General features: G+C 41.0%; 1 protein-coding gene across 3 annotated transcripts in view; it reads right to left on the bottom strand.

Annotated features, from left to right (window-relative positions):
• Positions 1–1,222: 1,222 nt before the first annotated feature.
• CUNH2orf76 (chromosome unknown C2orf76 homolog) overlaps positions 1,223–27,086 on the bottom strand; it is a 64,687-nt gene continuing 38,823 nt past the window's right edge. For 2 of the 3 annotated variants that reach the window (XM_036421584.2, XM_045575304.1), the window contains 4 exons: positions 18,654–18,704; positions 14,254–14,291; positions 10,853–10,934; positions 1,223–1,390 (listed from right to left, as the gene is read on the bottom strand). In XM_036421584.2, the coding sequence (XP_036277477.1) occupies positions 1,314–1,390; positions 10,853–10,934; positions 14,254–14,291; positions 18,654–18,704 (248 nt within the window). In that variant the 3' untranslated portion in view covers positions 1,223–1,313. The remainder of the gene's footprint in view (positions 1,391–10,852; positions 10,935–14,253; positions 14,292–18,653; positions 18,705–27,086) is intronic. The other variant, XM_045575305.1, reaches the window with a different exon arrangement.

Consider the following 27,086-nt stretch of genomic DNA (forward strand, 5'->3'; position numbering starts at 1 on the left):
CTGTGGTCTTTGTCCTGCAAATATGAATATGCTTCGGGTCCTTTCCTCAGGCATTGCAAGAAGGCCCCCGGGTGTTTCGGGTCTCCAGGCCATATCTGATGGTCTGGCCTGGTCAGCGTTAACAACCCTCCCTCCGGGCAGTGCACTGTTCACAGTAACAGGTTCTGCAAGACCAGTTCCTGGGAAAGAGGTAGTGACTTAATTATAGGTCATCAAGAATGTACACTGGGCTTGCTGGCACAGATCCAGATTGCTAGCCCCCCAAACACAGGGCTACATTGGAATGAGCCCTCTTTTGCCCTCTCACTGTAACTAAGGATGTACAGAAGCAGCGTGTGGAAATGGGTAAAGGGGTGGCCAGGAGCTTGTCCCACCCCCAGGTGGGGGCTTAAGGTAAGAAGGGAGCCCTGGCTGCTTTGATTCAGTGGATAGAGCGTCAGCCTGTGGACTGAAAGGTCCCAGGTTCAATTCTCATCAAGGGCACATGCCGGGTTTTCAAGCTTGATCCTCAGTAGGGGGCGTGCAGGAGGAAGCCAATGGATGATCTCATCCTTTATGTTTCTCTCTTTTCCTTCTTCGTTGATGTTTCTATCTCTTTCCCTTATTCTCTCTGAAATCAATAAAACATTAAAAAAAAAAAAAAGTTTAAGGGTTACCCTGAGGAGCAAGGGGTCCCAGCCCTGTACCAGGCTCCCCAGCCCAGAGTTCCAGTGCCAGGAAGCAGAAGTTGTAAAAGAGGGAGACAAAGGGCTGCGGAGTCCCGGGTGTTCCCTTAACGGGCCCGTGCACAGACTTATTCAGACTCGCAGGCTCTGAGCTCCAGCACTGGGCAGGTGCTCAAAAAACTCCAGGGACATACAGGGAAGAACTGAATTGTCCAGGGCTGGAGAGGCAGCTTACTCCCAGACAGAAGTGCTGGCAGAGGCCATGGTTCCTTTGCTGCGTCCTCCTCCCACAGAGCTGGCAGATGGGTGCCATATCTGAGTCTCCATCAACCTGGCCCACCCTGCTTGCCCACCTGATGATTCCCTGAGACCTGCCCCACCCAACTTTCAGGCCCACCCGCGCCATTTCAAATGGCTTTTCCAGAAAAACAAATAAATAAATAATCCATCAAGCTTTTTTTCACAAATAAATATATTATTTTATAACCAGAAAGAAAAACAAGAATGGCAGAGAGAGAAAATACCACAGATTTTTACTCAAATAGCAGAGCCCAAGATTAATTTTTAAAGTTTATTTGTCAATTTAAAAACTCACTAGTGGAATAAAGAGCTTAATACAGGCATGCAAAAAGGAAGCCCGTGGGGTTTTCACCAGGATGAAATGGGATTAGCTTTGTAGTTCTTATAATCTTCTTCACAGAAGAATGCAATTTCAGTTTCATTGGCTGAAAAAAAGATAAACAGAAAGTGGAAAATAATTTTAATGTAAAATTGGATTTAAATAAGTATGGAAACCCACATTACTCTGACTTGGTGATTTAGATGCCTAAAGTGAGAGATGAGTTATTTGTTTGGTTTCACAGTTCACTAAATCAACAAGAAGTATAAATTGGAGTTATAACAGTCTAGAAATCAAGTAATTTAAAAATAAAAAGAACAATAAATAAAAAAACTTAAAACAATAATTAACACAAGAATCTGGTTTTCAGAAAATCATAAATTTAATCATTTATAGTCCTCTTAACAGTCCTAAAAAATAACAAACCTTTATTTTTTTTCAAATTTGCTACTCAATTACTGAAGGAGGAAAAACTCTTTTTTCCTCTGAAATTAGCCTGTAGGTATAATAATTTAATACTCAGAGGATCAGTAGAATATTTTACAGATCACTTTACATTCTCCCTCATGACCCATCAAAATATGTGTCTGAAGAAGTTAATTTTTTGCCTGCCTATGATTAATTCATGAGGCTTCAACAATATGCAAAGTGAAAGACACAAATTGGCTTCTACCTCAATACCTTCAAATGCCTCTAATTATTCACAGGGGATACGGCGCAGCTAAAGGACCCGCCAGGTTCAGAGCAGTCACAATTCTTTCAACCTAGCAGGTCAAGGACTCTGTCTTCTAAAACAATAAGTCAGCACCATTATTAATTCAGACCAGAGACAAATCTGATGGAAAGCCTTCCAATTATTAAACATGCAATTCTTTAAGGTGTTGCGCCAACAATTCCACATTCGTTTCTTAAATTAAACCAGAAGTTAATACAGTCTGCTTAGCTCTTACCGAAAGAGCAAAAGGGCCTTCAGAATCTCGACAAGAAAACAGACAAGATTATTTGTAATGAATACTGATCAGTCAATTAACATATCCTCTAACAGCAGACAAGTAAACTCTTCAAGACAAATAAGGAGGGTAATGAGGAGGGGTGCCCAGGATCACCACTTCATTTACAACGCTCATCTCATCATCAGAATATGTCACCAAACAAGGAAATCAAACACTTAGTAGGACATTTCATTAAAAATGTTTTTGCTGGTTTTAAGAATATCCAATTTAATGTTTCCCAAGAGTAAAGTGCCCATGCTCATTACAGCAAATACAGAAATGTTGAAGAAGAAAATAAAATCACCCATAGTCTCAGACCCTCATTCTAGTCCACTATGCGAAGATTCATCTTGATGAAAATCAGACTGCAAACTCTCATCACAATGAGCTGGGAGGGGGGGGGGGGAGGGGGGGAAGATACAGCAGAGAGAAACTGGGAATCAGCGAGGAGGGAGCATTTCATTAATTGCACCCAAAAAAAGCATCTAAAAGAATGGGTAAGAGGCTCCACAATAGGAATCAGTAAAATGTTGAAAGGGGGCTTTCAAAAAATCCAATATTCACAGATAAGATATTTTGAGATCTATCCTTTATATAAAAAGCTCCTGGGGTTTCCTTTTGAAGGGAAGCAAAGCTAAAAGTAGACTTAATCATTTGCAAGTGATTTAATCATCTTTCTAATGGAGAACAAGCAAAAGCACCCTGTTCTTCATAATCACAACGCAAGGTTTCCTCTGCCACATGCTATTTACATGCAGAACTCCCCACAGCACTGCGCCGACACACACTACCTGTGATGACAATATTCACTCCCTGAGGCTGACGTTTATCTGTGCCCCTTTTGAGAAACTAATGCAGCGTACAGTAGCATTAGGTCCAGAATAAGCTGATGTAAAGAAAGGACTGACAGAGCATTTTTCTTTTGACAGCAGGTTCTCCTGGATCTAATTAACTTATAGATCAATCCATTATTCACATAAAGTATGTATGCCACCTCTCATAATACAGGCTCAAATGAGATAATCTAAGATAAAGATTTTATTGTCAGATGAGTGCATTTTTTCAAGAAAACTAGATTGGCAAATGAGTTAAACTCAGATTCATCAGGTTGATAAAAAATTTTCAGCCCAGCCCAGCCAGTGTGGCTCAGTGGTTGAGCACTGACCTATAAACCAGGTTACCCTTCAATTCCCAGTCAGGGCACATCCCTGGGTTGCAGGCTTGATCACCAGTAGGGGGCAGGCAGGAGTCAGTCAATCAATGATTCTCTCTCATTATTGATGTTTCTTTCTCTCCCTCTCCTTCTCTAAAATCAATAAAAATATAGTTAAAATTTTTCACCCCTAACAAATTGGAAAACAATAAAAATTAAAAGTTTCTCTATACATTCAAAAGTAAGATATAAAATGAATTTCTAACTTTAGGAATGTGGTTTCAAATAGAAATTGAATATGATGTTTCTTTTAAATCTGTAAAACTGTTGAAAATGTTTGAGAGAATGATTTAAAGCACTTATAATGCAAATTTAGTTGCCAATTAAAGTAAAATGAATTATGAAAGATTTCCAAGACCTCTACATAATCACCCTTCCCACCATTATCCCTTCAATCCTTGCTTCCCAGATTCTATTCAAATGGCTCCGGAGGAGCTTCGGGAAGCCTGCCTGGCCGGTCCTCTGGGCGCTGGCTGTAAATTAAAGTGCTGCAGGCGGAGTGCACCCGGTGCCTCCGTGTGTGAATCTGAAATGAACGTGCAATCTAAAATCCAGCGAGCACAATGCCCGCTCCTCCTTTTGTCTGACTAGCAAATAAAACCAAGAGTCCTCCAAATACATTTGTGGATCATTTCAACACTGGCTTTCAATTTTAATGACATGAACACAAGCCAGCACATTCAAACTTTGGCTATAAAGTCAGTAATTTTGTTTCCAAACAGGACACACACACACACCCCTTTATCAGGAAAGTAATAATAATGACTTTATATAAACAAATATAAATACCAGTTTTAAATGTAAAATCTCAAGGGAAATGTAATGCAATGAACTCAAACCCAAATAGCATCTCAGTGAACTGGCTACTGATGAGAGTTCATGGCAGTTTCCAGTCCGAGCCGCGTCCCTGTCGGCAGCGGTGCCTGAGGCACTGCGCCTGCTGTCTGAGAAGAGGGCCGGATACATGACACTGATTTTGTGGTTCAGACGAAGAAGGATCAGGCCAGGCTGCAATGTGGTAATAACTGCAGATGATTGGCAAAAGAACCCCAACCTCAAAAACTAACAGGAAGAGCTAGGTGTGGATTCTGCAGCAATTTGAGAGAGACCCGAAGGACAAAGTTCACCCTCCTTCCTGCTCTGGGTAAATACCCTATCCTCCCAAGTTTCATAAAATCCTAATCCACAAATCATTCACAACTGTGCCAGCAGCTGAGTTATATTTCTAAATTTTCACCAAAGGAGGTCAACCATCCAGGAAAGACGGTCCAAACTACTGTGCATTTATTTCCTGTTTGCTCCAGTGTCTGTTTCAGATAGCGGGCAGAGATTTCAAACTACAGTTAGAAGAACACAGTGAAATAAGCCTGGTATGTGATAGGCAGGACACATGCCTGAGATTTCCACAATGGGAGGGAGGAATAGAGGAATGGCTTACGGGAGGCTCCTCTGGCCCCCAGTCCGGAACCCCGCTTGGTGGGCCCACACCTCCTCTGCCCAGGCCCAGAGGAAAGCTAAACCAGAGAGGATTCAAAAAGTGTAACAGTTGTAGAATGTAGCAAAACTAAAGATAAAATACAGTAGTGCCACAGAAAAAAACCAAAAAAAAACTTACATGCAAATTCATTGCTTAGGGGAACTAGTCTGTAAAATTACAATAGTTAAAAACAAGGTAAACTTCTTTAAAGTGTAAGTAACAATTCTAGGTGGAGCCTTTTTCTTCCTTCCACAAAGCAAATCTTTTTGACTTATGTGCCAGCTCTGGTCCACAAACACCAACTCCCCACGTCAGGCAAACACACAGCTGGGATCTGCAGTGCAGATAAAAGGCCAGAGTGGGAACTGGAGAATTTCTCCGGGAGAAAAGAAATCTTCAAACAATTCTGTCCCCTGCAACCCCCACCCCCTCCCCCTACTTTCTCTTCTTCCTTTCATGACTCCTGCAGAAAAGCCATAATGGTACATTTTGTTACCTTGGCATTATTCCCATGTCAACTGTCAGAGTGACTGCTCCACAGCCAGATCGGTGGTAAAGGGGAGAGTGAGGACTTGAATTTTTTCTCTTAAACCTCTTAAAAAGCCAACCAGAGCAGCACCGAGGGAGGGAAGGTCCCCCAGGATAATCACACGCTTCAAGGATCGTTTCACACTGCAGCTCTCCAGGGTCCCCTTTCCCTGCACGCTGCGGCCTGTTCTCGGCGTGCATCACCACCGCTCTGGGTGACAGCGAGGGCTGTGCAGAGGAGAGAAAGGTCCCAGCAGTGGCCCAAGCAGCTCCTGACCAGGCTGTGGGCTGGCCAGAAAGGAGGGCAGTGGACATGCTCGAATCGCCCAGGGACTAGCGGGAACGCATGCGAAGAATCTGGTTCTGATCAAAGGCCTATGGCTGGAAAACGAGGAAGACAAACATGATGGAATTGATCCTCACCTTTACAGGTGACTCAGTACATGAATCTGAAATTAATGACAATTACGCCAACAATTCAATATTTTAATAAATTCAAAGCATTTGCCAATTATCTTCCCCAGAATGGTTCCTAAATAAAATGAATATTTTTGAGAGCTTTGCATGCATTTCTTCAAATGCTCTTGTATCCATGCTTTTACTCATCTCTGTGACGAGCCACTGAAATAGGCTTAATTACTTCTGTTTTGTTTTACAAAAGTCGAAACAGAAGTTCAGAGAGGCTGAACGGCTTACTGAAGGCCACAAAGTAAGTAAAATTCGAGCCTTCATTCAAATCAATTTTCTCTAACTCTAGGACTTTAATCTCTACACAAGTAATAGATGTAATTTATATGTAAACTGTAGGCAAATTTTAAATTACAAGAACAATTCAATAGTATGGTGAGGAAAGAAAATTCAATTTCTAGCAACGTCACCTCCCTGTGAAACCATTTCTTTTCTCCATATACACATACAGACATGTAAATATGTACATTTTAAAAATATATTTTTGAGGAAAAACCAAGATGGTGGCATAGGTAAACCTAAACTGCTGCCTCACATAACAATTTCAAAATTACAGCCAAAAGACAAAAGACAGAACCACAGGAAATCTGGCTAAGTGGAAGTTCTACAACTAGAAGGAAAGAGAAAAGAGCATTGAGACGTGCACAAGTGCTGAAAAGCTGAGGAATGGAGGCACTCGAATCGGGCTGGTGGCAGGCAAATGGATGTGCTGTTTTCAACCTGAAGGGAGACAAGCTCCTGATTACTCTGAAATCCAGTTTCTGGGGAGACACTGGACTGTCGGCCATCAGGTCAGAAAGTGAGGGTGACTTTCTTGCAGAGGTGTGCCCAGCAATAATTGTTACTGCAGTGTGGGACTTGGAAATGTGGAAACGCAGAGAAGGCTGACTAGCAGCCATTGCTGTTTGCCACACCCTAGTCTCTTGGGGCCCTGAGACCCCGCCCCACACAATCTACAAACACACCCAAGCTTCATGCAGTGACTTTGCATATAAATGGCCTGCCCTATCTCAGCTTAACCTAACAAACTGCAAACTGCAACTCCAGTCAGACACCTCCAAAACCACCAAACCCCAAGCAGAGAGGAGAAAACTGTAGTTCCTGCTGTAGCTCTTGCTGGGTGGCCTCAGACAGTAGCTGACCTGCACCCCATTAGAGATCCAGAAGCTAGTTGTCAGTGTGAGACGACACCAAATTTCAACTACTCTCATAAGGGACATGTTCAAGAGGCAGACTCAGTGAGCACCAAAGCCCCACTGAAACAAGTCCTCCCCAATAAGCATGTCTCCAGCACAGCAGTTCTTCCATTATAGACACAGCAGGTCCTCATAGTCAATTCCTCCCAGTGACACAAACAACAATCAAAACTTAACTACCACAAGGCTGTGCACACAGTCTACAAGAGGTGCGCCAAGAGTGTCCATTTCAGGTAACTAAGAGGCCGACCCATTAGACACCTAGCACAAAAAGCCACCCTACCAACTCAGGGAAGCAGCGAAAATGAGACAAGCAAACAGATCACAAACAAAAGAAATGGAGGAAACAAGTGAATGAATATAGTGTTCAAAACCACAGTTATAAGGTTTTTCAAGAATTTCCTAGAAAAGGCCAATAAATTTTAAGAGACTCTCTAGAAAAAGGACCAACTAGAAATTTAGCATACACTGACTAAAATAAAGAATATTATACAGAGACCCACCAGCAGACTAGTGGAACGCAAGAATCAAGTCAAAGATTTGAAATACAAAGAAGCAACAAACACTCAACTGGAAAAGCAAAAAGAAAAAAGAATCCAGAAAGTTGAAGATGGTGTAAGAAGCCTCCGGGACAACTTCAAGCGTACCAACATCAGAATAATGGGGAGTCCAAGAAGAGAGAGAGCAAGATATTGAAAACCTATTTGAAGAAATAGTGACCAAAAACTTCCCCCACCTGGTGAAAGAAATAGACTTACAAGCCCAGGAAGTGCACAGAACTCCAAACAAAAGGAATCCAAAGAGGACCACACCAAGACACATCATAATTAAAATGCCAAGGGCCAAATACAAAGAGAGAATATTAAAAGCAGCAAGAGAAAAACAGTTAATTACCTACAAGGGAGCACAAATATGGTTGTCAGCTGATTTCTCAACAGAAACTATGCAGGCCAGATGGGAGTGGCAAGAAATATTCAAAGTGATTAATAGCAAGAACCTACAACCAACATTACTCTATTCAGCAAAGTTATCATTCAGAATTGAAGGGCAGATAAAGAGCTTCACAGATATGAAATGCTGATAGGTATTCTTTAAGAAGAGCAAGAAGGAGAAAAAAAGTAAAGATAAAAATTATGAACAACAAATACATATCTATCAACAAGTAAATCTAAAAATCAAGTGAATTAAAAATCTGAGGAACAGAACAAACTGGTGAATTAAGAATCAGGTGCATAAAATGGGAGGGGATTGATAATTCTTAGGGGTCAAGGGGTGAATGGGTTTCAGGAAAAGACTGGACAACAATCATACACCTATGGATGAGGACAATGGTGGGGGGGAGGTAAGGGCAGAGGACAGAGTGGGAATCGGGTGGAGGGGAACTATGGGAGGGGGAAGGGAGAAACAACTGTAATAATCTGAACAATAAAGATTTATTAAATGAAAAAATATATATTTATTTATTTCAGAGAGGGAGAAGGAGAAATAGAAACATCAATGATGAGAGAGAATCATTGATTGGCTGCCTCCTGCACACCCCTCATTGGGGATGGAACCCACAATCCGGGCATGTGCTCTGACCAGGAATTAAACCATGCTGATTCATAGGTCAATGCTCAATCATTGGGCCACACCAGCTGGGCAGTACGTACACTTTTAAATAACAAAGTTATGACACAATATATTCTATTTCCAGTCAATAAATAAAGCTCCACACGAGTGATTCACTCACGGGAGGCGAGAGAACATGGCCACCGCTCTGAAGACATCTCACTACCTCACAGCAGCCAGAGCTTGAGGAAGCAGGCTCCTGCTGGCATGGTGATAGATGAGACACCACGTTAAGTGTGAGGAAGTCCCATTGGTCAAACTGAAAGTTACAGGTAATGGACACTCCCACCAGTAGTTCTGAAAATTTCCCCTTTCCCAGCACTAGCACTTTCCTCATGGCTGCTGGTCCTATAATCACCGCTGGTCCAAGGTCACCCAGCCAGTAAGTGGCAGATCAGCCATGAACCTGAGCACTCTGGCTCCAGGTCTAATTCCTAACCCTTAGACTAGTACATGACATGTATCTATTTTCATGTGTATTTCTCATGACTAATAAAGTTGAATTATTTATCAAGTTAGCTATTTCTTCTATCAGAATTTCTTGTTTATCTTTTTCAGACTATTGGTGCTTCATATAAAATCAGGCTCATACATGTGTCATTCATGATGCTAATACTTTTTCATAGTTATTGCTTCTCCTTTAACTCTGTTTACATTATTTTTATTGCTTGTGGTCATGCTTAGAGATCTTCTCTTCCCCAAGATTATAAAAGTATTGGGCTACATTTTGTGTGTGTGTTTTTTAATTTTACATTATAACACTTAATCCACTAGAATTTATTTTGGAATAAAGACTGAGATTAAAATTTTAATTGTAATTCCCCAAATGCTTTGGCATTGAGCCCGACATCATGTTTTGGTTAATTCATTCTTTTCTCACTTATTTGAGATGTCAAAAATTGATCAAATTGTGAAACCTTACTTTTTGTTAACTGGTTTTTAGATTTTCTATTCTTTTCCATAGATCTGTCAATTCCTGCATCAACACCAGTTGGTTATATTTATTATAGCGTTGTGCTAGGGGCCATGTGCCTCAATAACACAGGTGCCACCTGCTATAATAATACAACTGCATTTGAAGAAATATATGCCAAAATAAAAAGTTTTTCTCAAATAATAACAATAAACCTAATGTATATGGTCAATCATAATATGAAAAGACACTAATCTAGCAAATAGCATGGACAAACATAGAAACCAAGTGTAACATTTCATAACATGTTATTTAAAAATCCTACTTAAATTATAAGATGTGTCAGGAACTTACGTTAATTACATATATCACTCAGAAGTAAATTCCTGACATTTGTGACTAAAGTGAAACAAGAAAACACGGAGGCTCCTAACACGGGCCTCCCGGACGTGCTCCTCAGAGTACATGTGGCAGCTGTGCAGTGCGGCTTGTGCCGTTTCATTAGTCATCTACCACAAAGGCGGGTCAGAGGCATAAAGGCTTCAACTGCTCACCGCTCTCCCAGAATCTTCACTCCCGCTGCCAGATAAGCTTTAGGTGCACATATAAGTAGAATTAGAGTGACATCTAATGGTCACAAAATATGTAACAGCATTTATTTAAACTATAACTGCAGGCCTTTTCCAGGTTGAAAGGCTAAATTGGGCCATTTTACAACTGTGCTCACGAGGCTCCTATTTGAGATTCCGTGACCTGGTCGGCCCGGATGATCTGGACAGCTATGGAAACCATGCTGCATGTGCTGCAAGCATCACCCTTCCGGATTCCACATTAGTTTCTACCAGGTCCGCCTCTCTCAAATGAGGCTGATAAGAATAAGCAAGTTATTGAACAATAACCTGCCAATCATTTAAAATAACCCTCGCAGAATTCTGAGCACACCTTCCGAAAAGAACTATTTGTATTTGGGACATTTAGAGAGTGGATAACTACTGCCCTCAGTGAAATGATCTGAATGTACATCCTTCTCATCCTCCTCTGAATAATTACCAGGCAGTGTTTAGGGCACCGAGAGTAGCCTTTACTTTGTGGTGAGTTATCCAAGTATAATCAGTCAGGGTCGCCATGCAGGCAGGGGCTCCTGCTGGCACCACACACACTCTTTCTCACCGATTCCAGCTGCTTTCAGAGTGTGGTCTTCTTTCAACATGAGTGTGTCGTCATCTTCCAAACTCAGCACAAGTTCGTTTGTCTAGAAAGAAGGAAAATCTGCATTTTAGCAGCACTTCTGTGCTTCGTATGTGGTGAGATTTCTCAAAGACATAGAATTGTTACATCAGGACACAGCAACAACCCGAGTCAAAAAAAAAAATTAATAATAACCCGAGTCACACTCGACTCCCACTACTGTAAGGAGAGGAGTGAATGGACAGTGAGCCCCTACTAAGTGCGCGCACTGTGGAAAGCACCAGGGAGACAGTGCCACAGCACTCTGCTTTGAGCTCCACCAATGTCCGGCTGAGTGCTCTCAACGAGCTACACAGCCTCTCTCAGACTTGGTTTCCTCGTATGAACAAAAGGGGAAAGGACACATCTTCTCTATTACTTTGTGGTGAGGATGAAATGAGACGAAGCATATAAAACACTCAACATAGTGTCGGTCACATAGCAAGAACTCTCCATTAACCGTTAACTGCTCTCTTGCTGCTACTGCCACACTACCACTACCACCATCATCACCATCTCATATCATCATCATCCTCTCATATCATCATCATCATCATCACATCATCATCACAACCATCTTAGCCCTCTACCACCATCATCACCATCATCATCATAATCACCACCATCTTATTCCACCACCACTACCATCATCACCATCTCATAACAACATTATCATCATCACTATTACCACCACCAACATCATCATCACCATCTCATATTATCATCATCCTCTCATATCATCATCATCCTCTCATATTATCATCATCACCATCTCATCATCATCACAACCATCTTAGCCCACCACCACCATCATCACCATCAGCAGCAGCACCACCATCTTATCCCACCATAATCATCACGATCTCATAACATCATCATCATCATCACCACTACCAACATCATCACCATCATCATCTTCACTATATATAGAAAATCCCAAAGACTCCATGAAAAAACTATTAGACCTAATAAACGAATTTGGCAATGTAGCAGGATACATAATTAATGCCCAGAAATCTATGGTCTTTTTATACACCAATAACGAACTCACAGAAAGAGAAAGGAAAAAAACAATCCCATTTACCATTGCACCAAAAAAATTAAGATACCTAAAAATAAACTTAACTAGAACCTAAAAGAACTATACACAGAAAACTTTAGGACATTGAAAAAGAGAGAGGAAGAAATAAACAAATGGAAGAATACACCATGTTCATGGATTGGTAGAATCAACATCATTAAAATGTCCATACTACCAAAAGGAATCTATAGATTCAATGCAATCCCTATTAAAATACAAATGGCATACTTCAAAGATCTAGAACAAATTCTTCAAAAATTTATCTGGAATAAAAAAAGTCCTGAATAGCCACAGTAATCCTGAAAAAGAAGAACAAAGTTGGTGGGATCACAATACCAGATATCAAGCTATATTACGAAGCCACGGTTCTCAAAACTGCCTGTTACTGGCACTAAAACAGACATATAGATCAATGGAATAGAATAAAGAACCCAGAAATTACCCAAACCATTATGCTCAATTAATATTTTACAAAGGAGGCAAGAGCATACAATGGAGTCAAAACAGTCTCTTTAATAAACGGTGCTGGGAAATTTGAAGATACATGCAAAAAAAAAAAAATGAAACTTACACCATACACAAAAACAAACTCAAAATGGCTAAAGGACTTGAATGTAAGATGAGAAACCATAAAAAACCTGCAAGACTCCATAGGCAGCAAAATAGCAGGCATATGTTGTAGTAATATCTTTACAAACACAGATCCTAGGGCAATAGAGACTAAGGAGAAAATAAACAAATGGGACTACCTCAAAATAAAAAGCTTCTGCACAGCAAAAGAAACCATCAACAAAACAACAAGAAAGCCCACTGCAAGGGAGAACATATTTGCCAATGATATTTCTGATAAGGGCTTAATCTCAAAAATTTACAAAGAACTCATACAATGTAACAAAAGGAAGGTAAACAATCCAATCAAATAACGGTCAAAGGATGTAAATAGACAGTTTTGAAAGAGGACATACAGAAGGCCAAGAGACATATGAAAACATGCTCAAAGTCACTAATCATCCACGAGATGCAAATCAAAACAACACTGAGGTCCCACCTCACACCTGTCAGAATGGTTATCATCAATAAATCAACAAACAACAAGTGCTGACGAGGATGTGGAAAAAAAGGAACCCTCATGCACCACTGGTGGGAATGCAGACTGGTGCAGCCACTGTGGAGAACAGGGTGAAGTTTCCTTAAAAAGTTAAAAGGGAACTCCCATTTGACCCAGTGATCCCACTTCTAGGACTATATCCCAAGAAGCCAGAAACACCAATCAGAAAGGATATATGTACCCCTACATTCATAGTAGCACAATTTACAATAGCTAAGATTTGGAAACAGCCTAAATGCCCATCAGCAGATGAGTGGATTAAAAACTGGTACATTTACACAATGGAATACTATGCCACTATAAAAAAAAAAAGAAGGAACTTTTAACATTTGCAACAGCATGGACGGAACTGGAGAGCATTATGCTTAGTGAAATAAGCCAGTCAGAGAAAGATAAATGTCACATGATCTCTCATATGTGGGAAATAATGATCAACATAATTTGATGAACAAGAATAGATCCATCCAGAGACAAATGGTGTGTGTGTGGGGGGTGGGGGGTGTTTAGGAAGCAACCAAAGGACTTGTATGCATGCATATTAGCATAACCAATGGGCACAGATACTGGGGCGGCGGGAGCTTGCCTGGGGTGGGAATGGCTTGGTGGGGAGGGGGTCAATTGGGGGGAAATGAGTCATATGTAAAACTTTAGATGAGAGAGAGAGAGAGAGAGAGAGAGAGAGAGAGAGAGAGAGAGAGAGAGAGAGAGAGAGCGCGAGCGAGAGAGAGAGAGAGGGAGGGAGAGAGAGAGAGAGAGGATGAATAGAAGGCAAAGAGACGGAGAGAGAAACATCAATATGAGGGAGACACACTGACCGGCTGTCTCTCACACACACCCTGACCAGGGCCAGGGATAGAGCCTGAAACCGAGCACATGCCTTTACCAGAATCAAACCCGGACCTTTCAGTGCATGGGCTAACACTGTTCACTGAGCCAAACTGGCCAGGACAAAAAAATTAACCCATTTTAAAGAATCTACTATGAACAGGCATATGACTTAGACTTTTTTTTTTTTTAATGGAAAAATAAAGCTGTAGTAGGGGTTTTTCCAATAAAACGCTGCTATGATGAAAATATTTTAGAAGTTCATGTCTTCATTCATTTATTCACTAAGTCGATCAACATTGATTACTTGCTATGTGCCAGATACTGTACCTTTGATTTATGTGCTTGATGAATAATCTTCAATTTATCTGGGGGAAAAAAGCAAATTATCTTCTTACAAAGATTATTCTAAAACTTCATTTGTAATTATTAAAGAGAGATGAGGGAAAGGCGGCTATGACATTAAAATATTTAAGTCCTTACTTTATGACCAGGTCCTCTTAAAAGTCGACTATACAGTAAAAGGAAAATTACTTTTGTATATCATTAAAATTAAAGCTTACAGTACAAAGACATTTTAAAGCCTTGGTCTTTAACCACCCAGTGGTGTGTGTGTCATAACCTGAAGTCAACTCCGCACTGTCCCTCGGAACAGAAGACAAGTGAACCGTACCACTTTTTCCTGGTCTTTGAAGTCGCAAAATGTTAAGAATAGCAAACGGTGTAAAAAAGTGTCTTAAATTAAGACAGACATTATCAAAAACAGTTCCAAAATATTCACTAATCACTCAGAATAGATCCAGTGGCAGGAGGTAAAAGGATCACAGTGACAAGTCATTAGCACACCCAGGACTCAAATACCATCGCAGATCCCTGGGAACCGAACCGCTGCTCACGCACAGGGAGTTCCGACACCTGCCGCCCAGTGTTCACCGCTGCACAGGCTTCCCCCTCACCTGCTCCATTCAGTCCCTCCTCCGCACCTCCATCTGTTCACCCTACAGTGAGGCTGCACTGTGCTTTTCCAGTAAGAAATTCCTCCACGCTGGGTATAATTCTGACTACCGATAACCAGCTCTTAATCATATAATAGACATAGCATTCCACAGGTTTAACTTAAGATATTTTTCAATTTTCACTCAGTTTTACTTAAACATTTAATTAATGTATCATGATTACATGTATTATTATACCTGAATAAACTCTTAATCTTAAAGTGAAATTCAACCCCAACAGTAAAATGACATAACGGCATCTATTATATTTAAAAGAAGAGATCCTGAGCCCGGCCTGTGTGGCTCAGTGGTTGACATTGAGGTCATTGTTCTATAAACCAAGAGGTCATTGTTTGATTCCTGGTGAGGGTAGATGCCAGGATGTATGTGCTGGATCCCCAGTGTGGGGCATCCAGGAGGCAGTCTATCAGTGATTCTCTCATCATTAATGTTTCTCCCCCTCTCTCTCTCTCTCTTTCTTTCTATCTTTCTCTTCATCTCTAAAATTAATAAAAATATATCTGATAAATAAATAGACCCTGATTTAACTATGTTCTAATAATATAAGAGGATAGGAGTATCTATCCAGTTAAGAACTAGCACTCTGAATTATCCATTATTTTAAGTAGTCAGATTTCAATGATCTATTGCAATTCTTAATGCAAAGTCAGCCTAATCCTATGTATTGTTAAGAAATAACAAAAAAAAATCTAATCTAAGTAAAATATGAACATAAGAAATGTAAATATGCCACAACTGCTAAAAATTAGCTCACAAGGGTCAAAAGAAAATAAATAAATGTGGCTTTTGGATCATCGATTATTGAGTTATCTTCTATACTTCTTTTCTCAATATAGATAGATATCAGTTTATTAGACACAAGTTAGAGAACCCAATTCTGATTTGTAATTGCTGCTTAGTAAAAGGACAATCAACCTGCAAAACTGGAGTTTGACCTTATCAAATATTAATCATGTTCTGTATATTTTGTAATGAGCCACTAAATTAGAAATATCTTTGTTCTAATAAGTCCTGCAACACACAATAAAAAGGCCACATTGTTTAGCAGAAAATAAATGCTTTGAATGGAAATTTTCACCAGATTTTTCTCTCCAACAGAAATTGGTAAGACTTGAAAGACACAGGAAAGAGAATCATGACCTAGCAAAAGGTATATTAATGTCCCTTCCTTTGCTCAATGATCTTGTGATTGTTTTTACTTCTTTTTTAAAAAAGCTTCAGAAGCAATATCTATGGGTATTGTTTACTTAATGCAAGTTCCTTGAGGAAAGTAATCTCATAAAAATAAAAATGTTTTATATTTGTGGGGTACTTAATGTGTTTGCATGTGCACTGTTTAATCTCATGCAGCCTTATAAAACAAATAGGATCAGCAGCTCCATTCTGCACAATGGATGTGCCTGGGCAACAAGGATTTAAAAATAAAACAACATGCCCTGTGCTGTAGGAACACAGTCTGGTCAAGGTAAATAAAAAATACATGTAGATGCCAACTAAATGAGAGGAATCCTATCTAATAAAAGGGTAATATGCAAATTAATCATCACTCAGTCACAAATATGGCAGTGCCCATAGTGGCCAGGGCGCTGGGAGAGAGGATGGGTGGGTGGGCCTCTGGCCAGAGGCCAGCCAGGGCACACAGGATGCTGGCGTCGTTGCAGGCCGGGCTGAGGGAACCCCTGCCACTCTGTGCTCAAATTTCATGCACCAGGTCTCTATATATATAAAACCCTAAGCGACCTTTACGACCAAACAACCGAAACATCCAGCAGACCGGTCGCTATGATGCACACTGACTACCAGAGGGCAGACTCTCAACACATGAGCTGCCCCCTGGTGGTCAATGTGCTCCCACAGCAGGAGCACCACTCAGCCAGAAGCTGGGCCCACTGCTGGTGATCACAGCTATGGCTCGGGACCCTCTCCCACATCCCTGGCAGTGCTACGGGGGTGGGGGTGGGGGTGGGGGGTAGTAGGAAGCGGGGCGGCAGTAACAGGCACAGCAGGGCCGAGATGAGCAGCAGCAGAGCTATACCCAGCCCCCGGCTAGGGCTCCTCCCTGGTCGTCTGCCACTTTGGCACTGCTACATCCCCTGAGGGGTCCTAGATTGTAAGAGGGTGTAGGCCAGGCGAAGGGACCCCACCCGTGCATAAATCCATGCACTGGGCTTCTAGTACACTTATAAATGAATGAAGGGCTCTGAGAAACCTTAGACTCTCTGTGGCCTCGCCTGGCCGAGAACCAGCCCTTTGTCCCAGGGCAAGGAGACAGCAACGAACAAAACTGAAATCCGCCTCTGTGCCCTTTCCACTCCCTAACACCCAAAGAGTACTGTTCCCACGGGGCACGTAGCAGCCCTGGACAGTGACTGGTGAGAAAGTAACCCTTCAGCCTTCCTTGTTGAACACAAAGCAGCAGACTGTTGAGGAGCCAAATTCAGACAGAATCACTTGAAGTCTGTCTAAGCCCTAGTACTTCTCTCATTTCTCACAGATAAACATATTCATTTTTCCTGCCAATTCCTCTGAATAGTGCAGGAATACTGGGTTAAAAAGATATCAATCAGGTAAAATCATGTAAAAGATACATACTCCCCATGATGACTGGCAGCCAGCTATTGTGACCCTTTCATTACCTAAAACCTCTCTCTCATCTGAACATAGACACAAACCATGCAGAAGAGGGAAGCCATGAACAGTTTTTCTACGGAAATGGCGTCTGAAGACTGATTCAAGCTTCAGGTGCTATTCCAAGGCATCGTGTTTTAAAAGCCATGAAGGCCGGAACTGAGAAGTTTCATATTTACCTAATCGTGCTTTTCATTCCTTTCTCCTACTCAGTATATAGTAGGTAAATTCTTTAAGTCCAATAAATCAAAGTGCTTTCCACTCAGTGCCTTCAGCTTCTGCCTGACTACCCGCAATGACCTCACAATTAGTCTCTGGATATTAAAATGCATACACACGGGGGAAGGCTGTGATTCAAAGAATTTTAGGTCAGAAGTTGCTCTACCAAATGGGAACAGAATTTAAAGCTACTCAAAAAAAATTATCTAGGGTAATAAAATATTTATACTTTAAAATGTCTATACCAATTAGCAGAAATATTTATTAGATGCACCATAATTAGCGAGAGAAGTCTCAGTCTGGTGAGTATCACTATGCTAAAGGTTAATAACCAACTGCACCTTCTTTATAACAAACAGTGAAACCCAGCTTACTACTGCCTTATTACTACACTTTAAAATCAATAACTGAAACATGAAGGCCTGGGGTGTGAGGGGCGGTCTGGAGGGGGTCAACGAGGAAAATAAGGTGACATATATAATACTTTCAACAATAAACATTAAAAAATAATAACTGCAACATAAAAATTACCGCACAACACACTTAAGTTACTGGTATTTAAAATTTTAAATATCTTCTTTTTTATTCCTAGTCTTTAATCATTTCTCCTTTTCTGATTTCCTGGCAAAGAACTCATTTCAGACGCAATTTGTCAACATGTTAGTCCTCACAAATAGGCCATTTCCCTGCACAATCACATATATTTTAATGACATACTATCAGAATTCCTATATTTCTAAATAAATATCCATATTGGTTTTTACTTACAAATTCATTTTTGTAAAGCAAATTTAAATTCATATCAATGTAAAACTAATGTGACATTACATTAATATATGCTTAGAAAAAATAAGAAAAATTGGTTACCATATTTATAATTTCTGAATGGTGGTGGCAGGCTGGTCCTTAAAGGAATATCTGTAAGAAAAAGATTATTTTTATTATACAAAGTATTAATATATGCAGTCTTTTGGTTCTGTACTCCCATAGCTCCAGTCTAAACTACTTAAAAAAAACAAAACTGATGGGACACAAAATAAAGCTGATATCCTGGCAAGGTCCAAGATCATGTGAAACAAGGAACCACTGATAAGATGCCAAGCTGCTACTAGCTGAGCCAAGAAACCAGTGACACTACTGAAAAAACTGGCATTTTATTAGACACTAGAGGCCCGGTGCAAGGATTCGTGCACATTGAAAGGAAATTAATTAGCAGAAATATTTTAGAGGCAGGGGAAGGACCAAGGGAGGTTGGCTCCAGGGTGTGTCTGCTTCTTGCCCAATCCCGATCTGCTGGACCCCAGCAGCAAGCTCACCTACCGAGCGTCTGCCCCCTAATGGTCAGTGTGCACCATAGTGACTGGTCAAACAGTCAGACACTTAGCAATATTAGGCTTTTATTATATAGGACAATCTCATCTATGTACATTTGAAATATAGAGTTCACATGTGTAACATTACCTTTTTATATAGTTGATGTTCATTTAGCATGTAAATCTGGGAACCCCTTAAGGCTTTGGCCCATAGTGGAAACTAATGATCTAGAATAATCTTAATTATCTTACCAAAATTCAGATAACTCAGCAAAGAAAACAAAAACAGAGCAAATATTCTTTTTAAAACAGTATTACAAATATCAATATTAGCTTTAACTAATAACATCTGATGCTACAGTCCCTACAGAGGGCAATTTGGTAACATACATAAAAAATAACATGTGCATCAATTCCACTTAGAGATTTATCATATAGATTTTGCACTGTGTGTGCATGTGTGTGAAATGACACACACACATACAAATTTAGGAACTTTACTTGTTTAAAATAGCAAGTGCTTAGAAAATCCAAAAGTCCTTCACTGGAGATACTTCTCAAATAAATTATAATATGCCCAAACAATGAAACATTTTTCAACTGCAAAACAATCAAAAAAAAGGAGGAGGAAGTTCTCTACTAATATAAGATCTTCAAGATATGTTGACAGCAAAGACAGCATAAAGTTTAACATTATTTAATAAGCCACCTTTGAGTAAAAAGAAAAAAGAAAAATGTATGTTTGCATTCGCTTATACCTTCATGGGAGGGAGCATGCTGTACTGGTCAGATAGAGAACATAAGTGGGAAGGAGACTTTCACTCTATTCTCTTTTATATTTTGATATTAAAACCACATGGATGTGTTACCTATTAAAGTAAACTCTAAAAACCCACACATCTGAATTAGGAAATGTGTTTTTGTTTTGTTTTTTAATTATTTGTCTTTATTTATTTTATTATTATTTTTTAATCCTCACTAAAGGATATTTTTCCATTGATTTTTTAAAGAAAGTGAAACAAAGAGGGAAAGATAAAGAGAAATATCAATGTGAGAGAAACACAGTGATTGGTTGCCTCCTGCACACACCCTGACCAGGGCCCTGCCAGGAAGGAGCCTGCAACTGAGGTACATGCCCTTGACCCAAATTGAACCCGGAACCCTTCAATCCACAGGCTGACGCTCTATCCACTGAACAAAACTGGCTGAAGCAGGAAATGTGTCTTTTAAGTACATATGCTTTTTAGAGGTCAAACACATACAAATATAACACATTCATTTATGTTACAGCTTTAAAGAACCTATTACCAGATACTGCAGGGACAGAGTCAGTAAGAAGTTACCACCCAACCAGTGTTGAGCCTCGACCTATGGAGGTCAGGGTTCGATTCCCAGTCAGGGCATATCCCCAGTAAGAGGCGTGCAGCAGGCAGCCAATCAATGATTTTCATCATTAATATTTCTATCTCCGTTTCCCCCTCTCCCTTCCTCCCTCTGAAATCACTAAAAGTGTATTTAAAAAGGAAGTTTCCAAAACAAGTCCCCACTCTTAAGAGCCTATGTACCTGTGAAAGTCCTGTAACAGAGGGATGTTCACAGCCAAGGCTGCGTCTTAAGAGGGTGACTCTCACCTGCTGCACATTACAGTCGCCCAGCCCAGCACTAGAGCAGACTTGCAGCAGGCTGGTTCCAAGCAAAAGCGTTTAAATATAAAATAAAAACTGCCACAGATGATTCTGAGACAAACACATTTACAGGGGCAGCCAGATGATATATTATAAGTGAGTGAAGAGGGTCAAACAGAAGGTAGCCATGAGATCTGACAGCATTACACCTGTGGACCCTGAGAAAGAAGATAGCTACCCATAAGGGCTACTGATGACTAAGTGGTCTCAAATTTAAAAGCAGAGCCTGGCAGCCATTTCTACACAGTGGCCTCTCATGCAAACCACACTTCAGAGAGAAATCTGCCTGCCTGCACTGTTCCTGCCATCTGAGCCAGCCCTTATAAAGGAGTTCCTGGGATCCTATTTCAAACAAAAGGATTGAGGCTTTCTCCATCCAATTGGAGCTGCACAGCGGTATCTCCCATCAGCATCTTCACTAATCAATCAGGGCAGCTCCATTCTGACCAGTAAGGACAGAGCCTTTGAACCAGTCAAACTGTGAGACTTTGGAGTCCTCATTTGCATGAGCATGAACCAATCAGGGACCAGGAGTGCAGATTTCTGTCTAGTAAACTAGCTCCCCTCTGGCCCTGAAGTGTATTTTTTCCTTTCCACTGAAGACTGAAGACTTCATTTCCCTGCCTGGAGCTGAAACACCAAAGATGAAACACTAAAGACATCTCACCAGACCACAGTGGAGCAGAGCAAACAGTGAGGAGTAGACTGACACAGAGCAAGTTGGCAGTGCACAGCGCAGGGCCGAGTGAAAGAAGCAGGTGGAGCAGATCAGGGCTGCATCTCCCCAGGGCTACCTCACAGCTATGCTGCTCTGCAGCTGTGATGCTTCACAAGTGAGCCTGCCCCTTGAGTGTGTCGCTCATGTATGTGTAAAGTTGTAACATGGTATGTTCTGAAGCTGTCCACCAAGTGCACTGGCTCTGGGGCTTCTTGAGAGTGCAAAGTCAGCCGCTGCCTGGGGCCACCCAGCAGGAACTACAGAGCAGTCCTCAGTTGGCTGCTGCTTGTGTTGGGCTTTAGAAGAGCCCAGGGGGGGCCAAGCTGTTCTGGACCTCTTATTGCTACGTATGGGTCACACTGACCCCAGCCATTGCTTGTTTGAGAGATTTTAGCAGTCTAAAGCCTGACCCAGGACAAGGCATTCATATGAAAAACCCACTACAAACAGCTTGGGTGGGGCTTCAAATTGGATGGAGCAGGGCTGAGGGAATACCAGGGTGGAGTGAACACAGTGAGCCACGCTGATGGAAACTCAGATATGGCTGCCAGTCAGCTCTACGGCTGCAAGGTCTCTGCACAGGAACAATGAACCCTGCAAGCTTCTCTGTCTGAGAGAAAGCCACTCCCATGCTAGACGATCCAGTTCCTACCCATATGTCCCTGGATCCCCCCCAAGCTGATGCCCCAGCATGGGAGCTCAGAGAGAGTAAGTTTATGTAAGTTCATGTGCAGGCTCTTTAAGAGGAACTGCCTGGGATTCCAGCAGTCTCACTGTCACTCTGCCACAATCCCCACTGGTTTTTAAAGCCGGAAGTTATGGGGACTTCTCTTCCTAGCTCTGGAACCCTGGGCTGGGAGTCTTGTGTGGGACTGGGACCCCTGGATCCTCAGAGGAGGCCTCTGCAGCTAGGATATCCCTCCTTATTATAAAAATGGCACATGTGGGTGTTGAACCAGCCTGTTCTGTGCCTCCGCCCCTCCTACCAGTTCAGTGCTTCTTTGCTTCTCTAGTTGTAGAACTTCCATTCTGCCAGCTTTCAGGTGGTTCTGAATGATGGCTGTTCTGTACTTTAGTTGTAATTTTGATGTGGTTGTGGGAGATGGTAAGTACTGGTGTTTACCTATACTTCCATCTTAGTTCTCTCCTCTGGCTGTTTTTCATATTTTCTCTTTAGTACCAGTTGTAAGCAAATTGATTGATATGCTTTGGTGTAGCTTTTTTAGGATTTGTTAAACTGCCTGGATATGTAGGTTTATAATTTTCACCACATTTGTAAAATGTTCAGCCATAATTTCCTCAAATAGGTCTTCTGTTCCCTTGTCCCAGATCCTCTCCTCATGGACTCCAGTTACATGTATATTTGGCTACTGGAAGTTGAAGTTGCCCCATACTCCTCTCCTCTATGGCTCTGTTTATTTTTCTTTCAGTCTTTTTTCTCTCTGTGCTTTATTTCAGATATTTTGTGGCTATGTTTTCACATTTACTAACCTTTCTTCTGTTCATATTATCTACATGTTAATGTGATCCAGTGTATATCTATCTCAGACACTTTATTTTCTATCTCTGGATAGTTGTTTTTGGTGTTGTTGTTGTTTTTTAAATATTTTCCATTTTCAATATGCTCAATCTTTCCTCTACCTTCTTAACTACTTGCAATGTAGTCATAAAAAAAATGTTTTAATTGTCCTTATCTACTAATTCTATCATCTGTAACATATCTGGATTGATTTAAATGGGCTTATTTCTCTCCTAATTATGGTTTATGTTTTCTTTTTACATGACTGATAAGTGCTGATTTGTTGCAGGACACTTACTGAGTGCTGGATATATTTGCATTCTTATAAGCACCCTGAGCTCTGTTTTGGAACACAGTTAAATTACATGGCAACAGATGCTTTTGAGTCTTGCTTTTGAGCTTTGTTAGGTGTGAGCAGAGCAGAATCCAGCCTAGTGCTAACTTTTGCCTACTATCTTGCAGAAATCCCTTCTGGAAACCCTGTGCAGTACTTGGTTTTCCACTCCAGCTGGTGCAAAGAAAACTATTCCAAGCCCTTTATGAGCTCCGAGCATGTTGCCTTCTGTTATCGTCATGTGGTTCTCTGCATGGCTTCTAGTAGTTTCCTTACACACTTGTTCTGATCTCATTCAACTGATGACTCATGCTCTCCGCTTCATCCAAGTTGCTATGCATAATCAGAGCTCACTCTCTGCACAGCACTCTATTCCAGTACTCTGCCCTGTGAATTCTCTGGGCTCCACTCCAGACTGCGAGGTCTGACTCATACACTCATGGAACTCGCCAGGGTCTGCCTGGACTCCCTGCCCTGCTCTGTGGCCTGCACATTCTCTCCAGACAGTAATCATAGGGGTCACCTGTTCATTTTCCACATTGTGGGGACAACAGTTTTGTGCTTCTTGATGTCCAGTCTCTAAAAACCAATATTTCATTATTAGAAAGTTCACAAGAAGGTAACCACTAACTTTACTCATTCACTTAGGTCTCCAAAAGAGGGCATCTACAGAAAAATTATTAGACAAATAAGACAACTTAATAAATATACTGCTGGCATTAGAATGCCACAAAAGAGTATAAAATGTCAAAACAAACAGATCAATATAAAAATCAATAAAATCTGAAAAATTATTAAAATATCAATGTTTAATAAAATAACTCATCATCTCAAGTAAAAGCTCTGAAAATAGAAGCAGTATAATAAGTAAAAACTTATTACTAAGTGCTAGACCTATAATGTCCTAAAACTCTAATCTAATAAGGGGTTCTATAAGATATTATGGTAATGTTCCAAGGGTAAGCTATATGAAATAACCTAACCATTAAAAGGTATGATGAACAGAATAAAAAAGTCACTGAACCCACCAATTAAGTTTAACTAATGTGTACATATTGTCACAACTGCTTCAGATCCTTTATTTCTTTGGTTAAATATGATCCGAGCACAGTTAAAACCTTCTTTCTGTCCTTCCCTAATCCCATTACCCTTGCCTTCCTAGAGTTAACCACTATTATTAATTAGTACACTCTCTTTGTTGTTATACTCATTCCATAAGTCACAGCCATAGGAAACAGTATTATCTTGTGTTTTAAATGTACATAGTTGAGCATTTAAACTAAAGAATCTATAGTACATTGTGTGGTATAAACAGAAGAGCATCACTCCACACAGAGTTGGAAGGAACAGGTCCTTTGTGAGAAGATGATAATGTGCTGTGACTCTGCTACTGAAAAACTAACCCATTCCGCCAAAACCGGTTTGGCTCAATGGATAGAGTGTCGGCTTGGAGACTGAAGGGTCCCAGGTTTGATTCCGATCAGGGGCATGTGCCTTGGTTGCGGTCATATCCCCTGTGGGGGGTGTGCAAGAGGCAGCTGATCGATGACTCTCTCCCATCGATGTTTCTAACTCTCTATCTCTCTCCCTTCCTCTCTGTACAAAATCAATAAAATATATTAAAAAAAAAACAACAAAAAAAAACTAACCTATTCCTTCCTAAAAAAAAGAGGAGCAGCCAGGAAGTGCTTCTTTACAGAAGAATGCCAGGAATCAAAGAGTAAGAAGAAAAAAAAATCCCAATTTTGCAACATCAACAATTCATCAACAGATGCTAAAACCACTGGAAGCATCTGCATATATCTTCATGTTTACCACTCCATACAATACTTATTGATTTGAAAGATACTTTTATAACAGAGAAATCCGGTGGACAGTATCTTAACCAAGAGGATTCCATCTGTCTCATCAATAAGGGAACATAGTGGTATGCAGTGTCCTGATGTGATGAACGAGGAGGAACACAGATCAGGGGTCAGCAAACTATTTCTGTAACGGCCGGCTAGAAAATCATTGGGCTTTGAGTCATACAGTCACAACCACACAACTCTGCCAGTGAAGCACCACAGCATGTAAACACGTGGGTGTGGCTGTGTTCCAATAAACTTTATTTATGAAAACTGGAGGCAAGACTGACTGGACCACGGGCTATAGTTTGTTGACCTGCAACCTACACAGTAATTCTGCTGAAAATGTTTAACCTGAATTGAATAATGAGAAAACAATCAGACAAATCCAGATTATGGGACACTCTATAAAACTCTGACATGATTTTTCTTTTAAAAAATATCAGTACAATGAAAGTCAAAATAAGGTGGGGAACTATTCCAGATTAAAGGAGACTAAAAGACATGACTTGCTGTGAAAAGACATAGACAAACCTTCATTCTTTCTTAGTAAAAGAAGCCAGTCTGAAAAGGCTACATATTGTGTGATTCCAATTATATTATATACTGAAAAAAAAAATCAAAACTATAGAGACGATAAAAAAGATCAGTGGTTGCCAGGAACTTGGTGGGGAGGGTGAGTAAGTGAAGCACATGGGATTTTTAGGGCAGTGAAACCATTGGAACATTATTCACTTGTCAAAATAGAACTTGATAGCACAGAGTGAATCTTAATGTATGCAAAGTAAAAAGAAAAAAAAAATTAGTAGGTCAGGGAATCCCAGGGAAGAATGAAGACGGTGACAAAACAATCTAACTCTATTTCAAATACATGAAACAACCTTACTGCAGGGAATGGAAGAAGGATGTCGACCTAAATAACTTTGGCAATAAGTGGATTTTGTAAGACGAAGGCCAAAGTAAATGCACAAAAGCATTGTTCCCTAGTTAACACCAAGCTGCGTCCCACAGGCTACAGATGAACAGCTCTGACACTGCTGTAATGTACATGGAGTTAAACAATCAAGCAAATGGGTGGACAATGATGGGAGCCAGGCTTCTCGCTGTTTGAGTTAATGCCATGTAATAACGCAGTTACTAATTTACTGAAAAGAAGCTAAGGGAAGGCCAGATATTTCGGGCATGTCATTTAGCAGCTTTGCCAGGAAGCTACAGTTTAGCCCATGCCCATTAAAGTCTGGGTGCCATAGGGAAGATACTTGTGTGTCAGTCACATCTGGGAACAGGTCACTGGTCAGAGTAGGCGTGGCCACTGCTAGCTTGGGAAGATCTGAGACACTTAAGTTCCCAAACAAAGGACTTTGCCCTCTTGTTGCCTTGGTTGGCACTCCTGGTTTGCAAACGCGCACACTCCTGCACTCGTCCACAGGGCTCACAGGCATGCGGACCCCATAGAGAAAGGACTGATGGTCTGCAACGAGTGCAGTGCTGACCCGGACCCAGGCCTCCGGACGCTGGCTTTGCTAGCAGCTCTGCTGACTCCCCGGCTGCACTTCTGCCAGGACTGGGCTAAGGGAAATGGCACTTTGGAAACTGAGGAATATAATTCCATGCAAATAAAGCTTCCCACCACATCTCACCCTCCCGTGCGGGCCTCCTGATATGCTTATTCCAGCAGCACCCCAAGAACCCCACTCCCACTGGCAACAGAGAAAAGCCATCCATGCATATCTCCAATAAAAGGATGAGAATGTTCAGTTCAGCAAGGGGAGGAAGCTAGAATGCCCATATGGTAGTGGATTAAAGTTGGAAACATCAGTAAGAGCTCATGCTTAACATATACATACAAGTGGTAACATGAAAATACTTATAGATATGTCTAGA

The sequence above is a fragment of the Pipistrellus kuhlii genome, unplaced genomic scaffold, assembly GCF_014108245.1.
Source record: "Pipistrellus kuhlii isolate mPipKuh1 unplaced genomic scaffold, mPipKuh1.p scaffold_m20_p_7, whole genome shotgun sequence".
Taxonomy (NCBI): Eukaryota; Metazoa; Chordata; class Mammalia; order Chiroptera; family Vespertilionidae; genus Pipistrellus; species Pipistrellus kuhlii.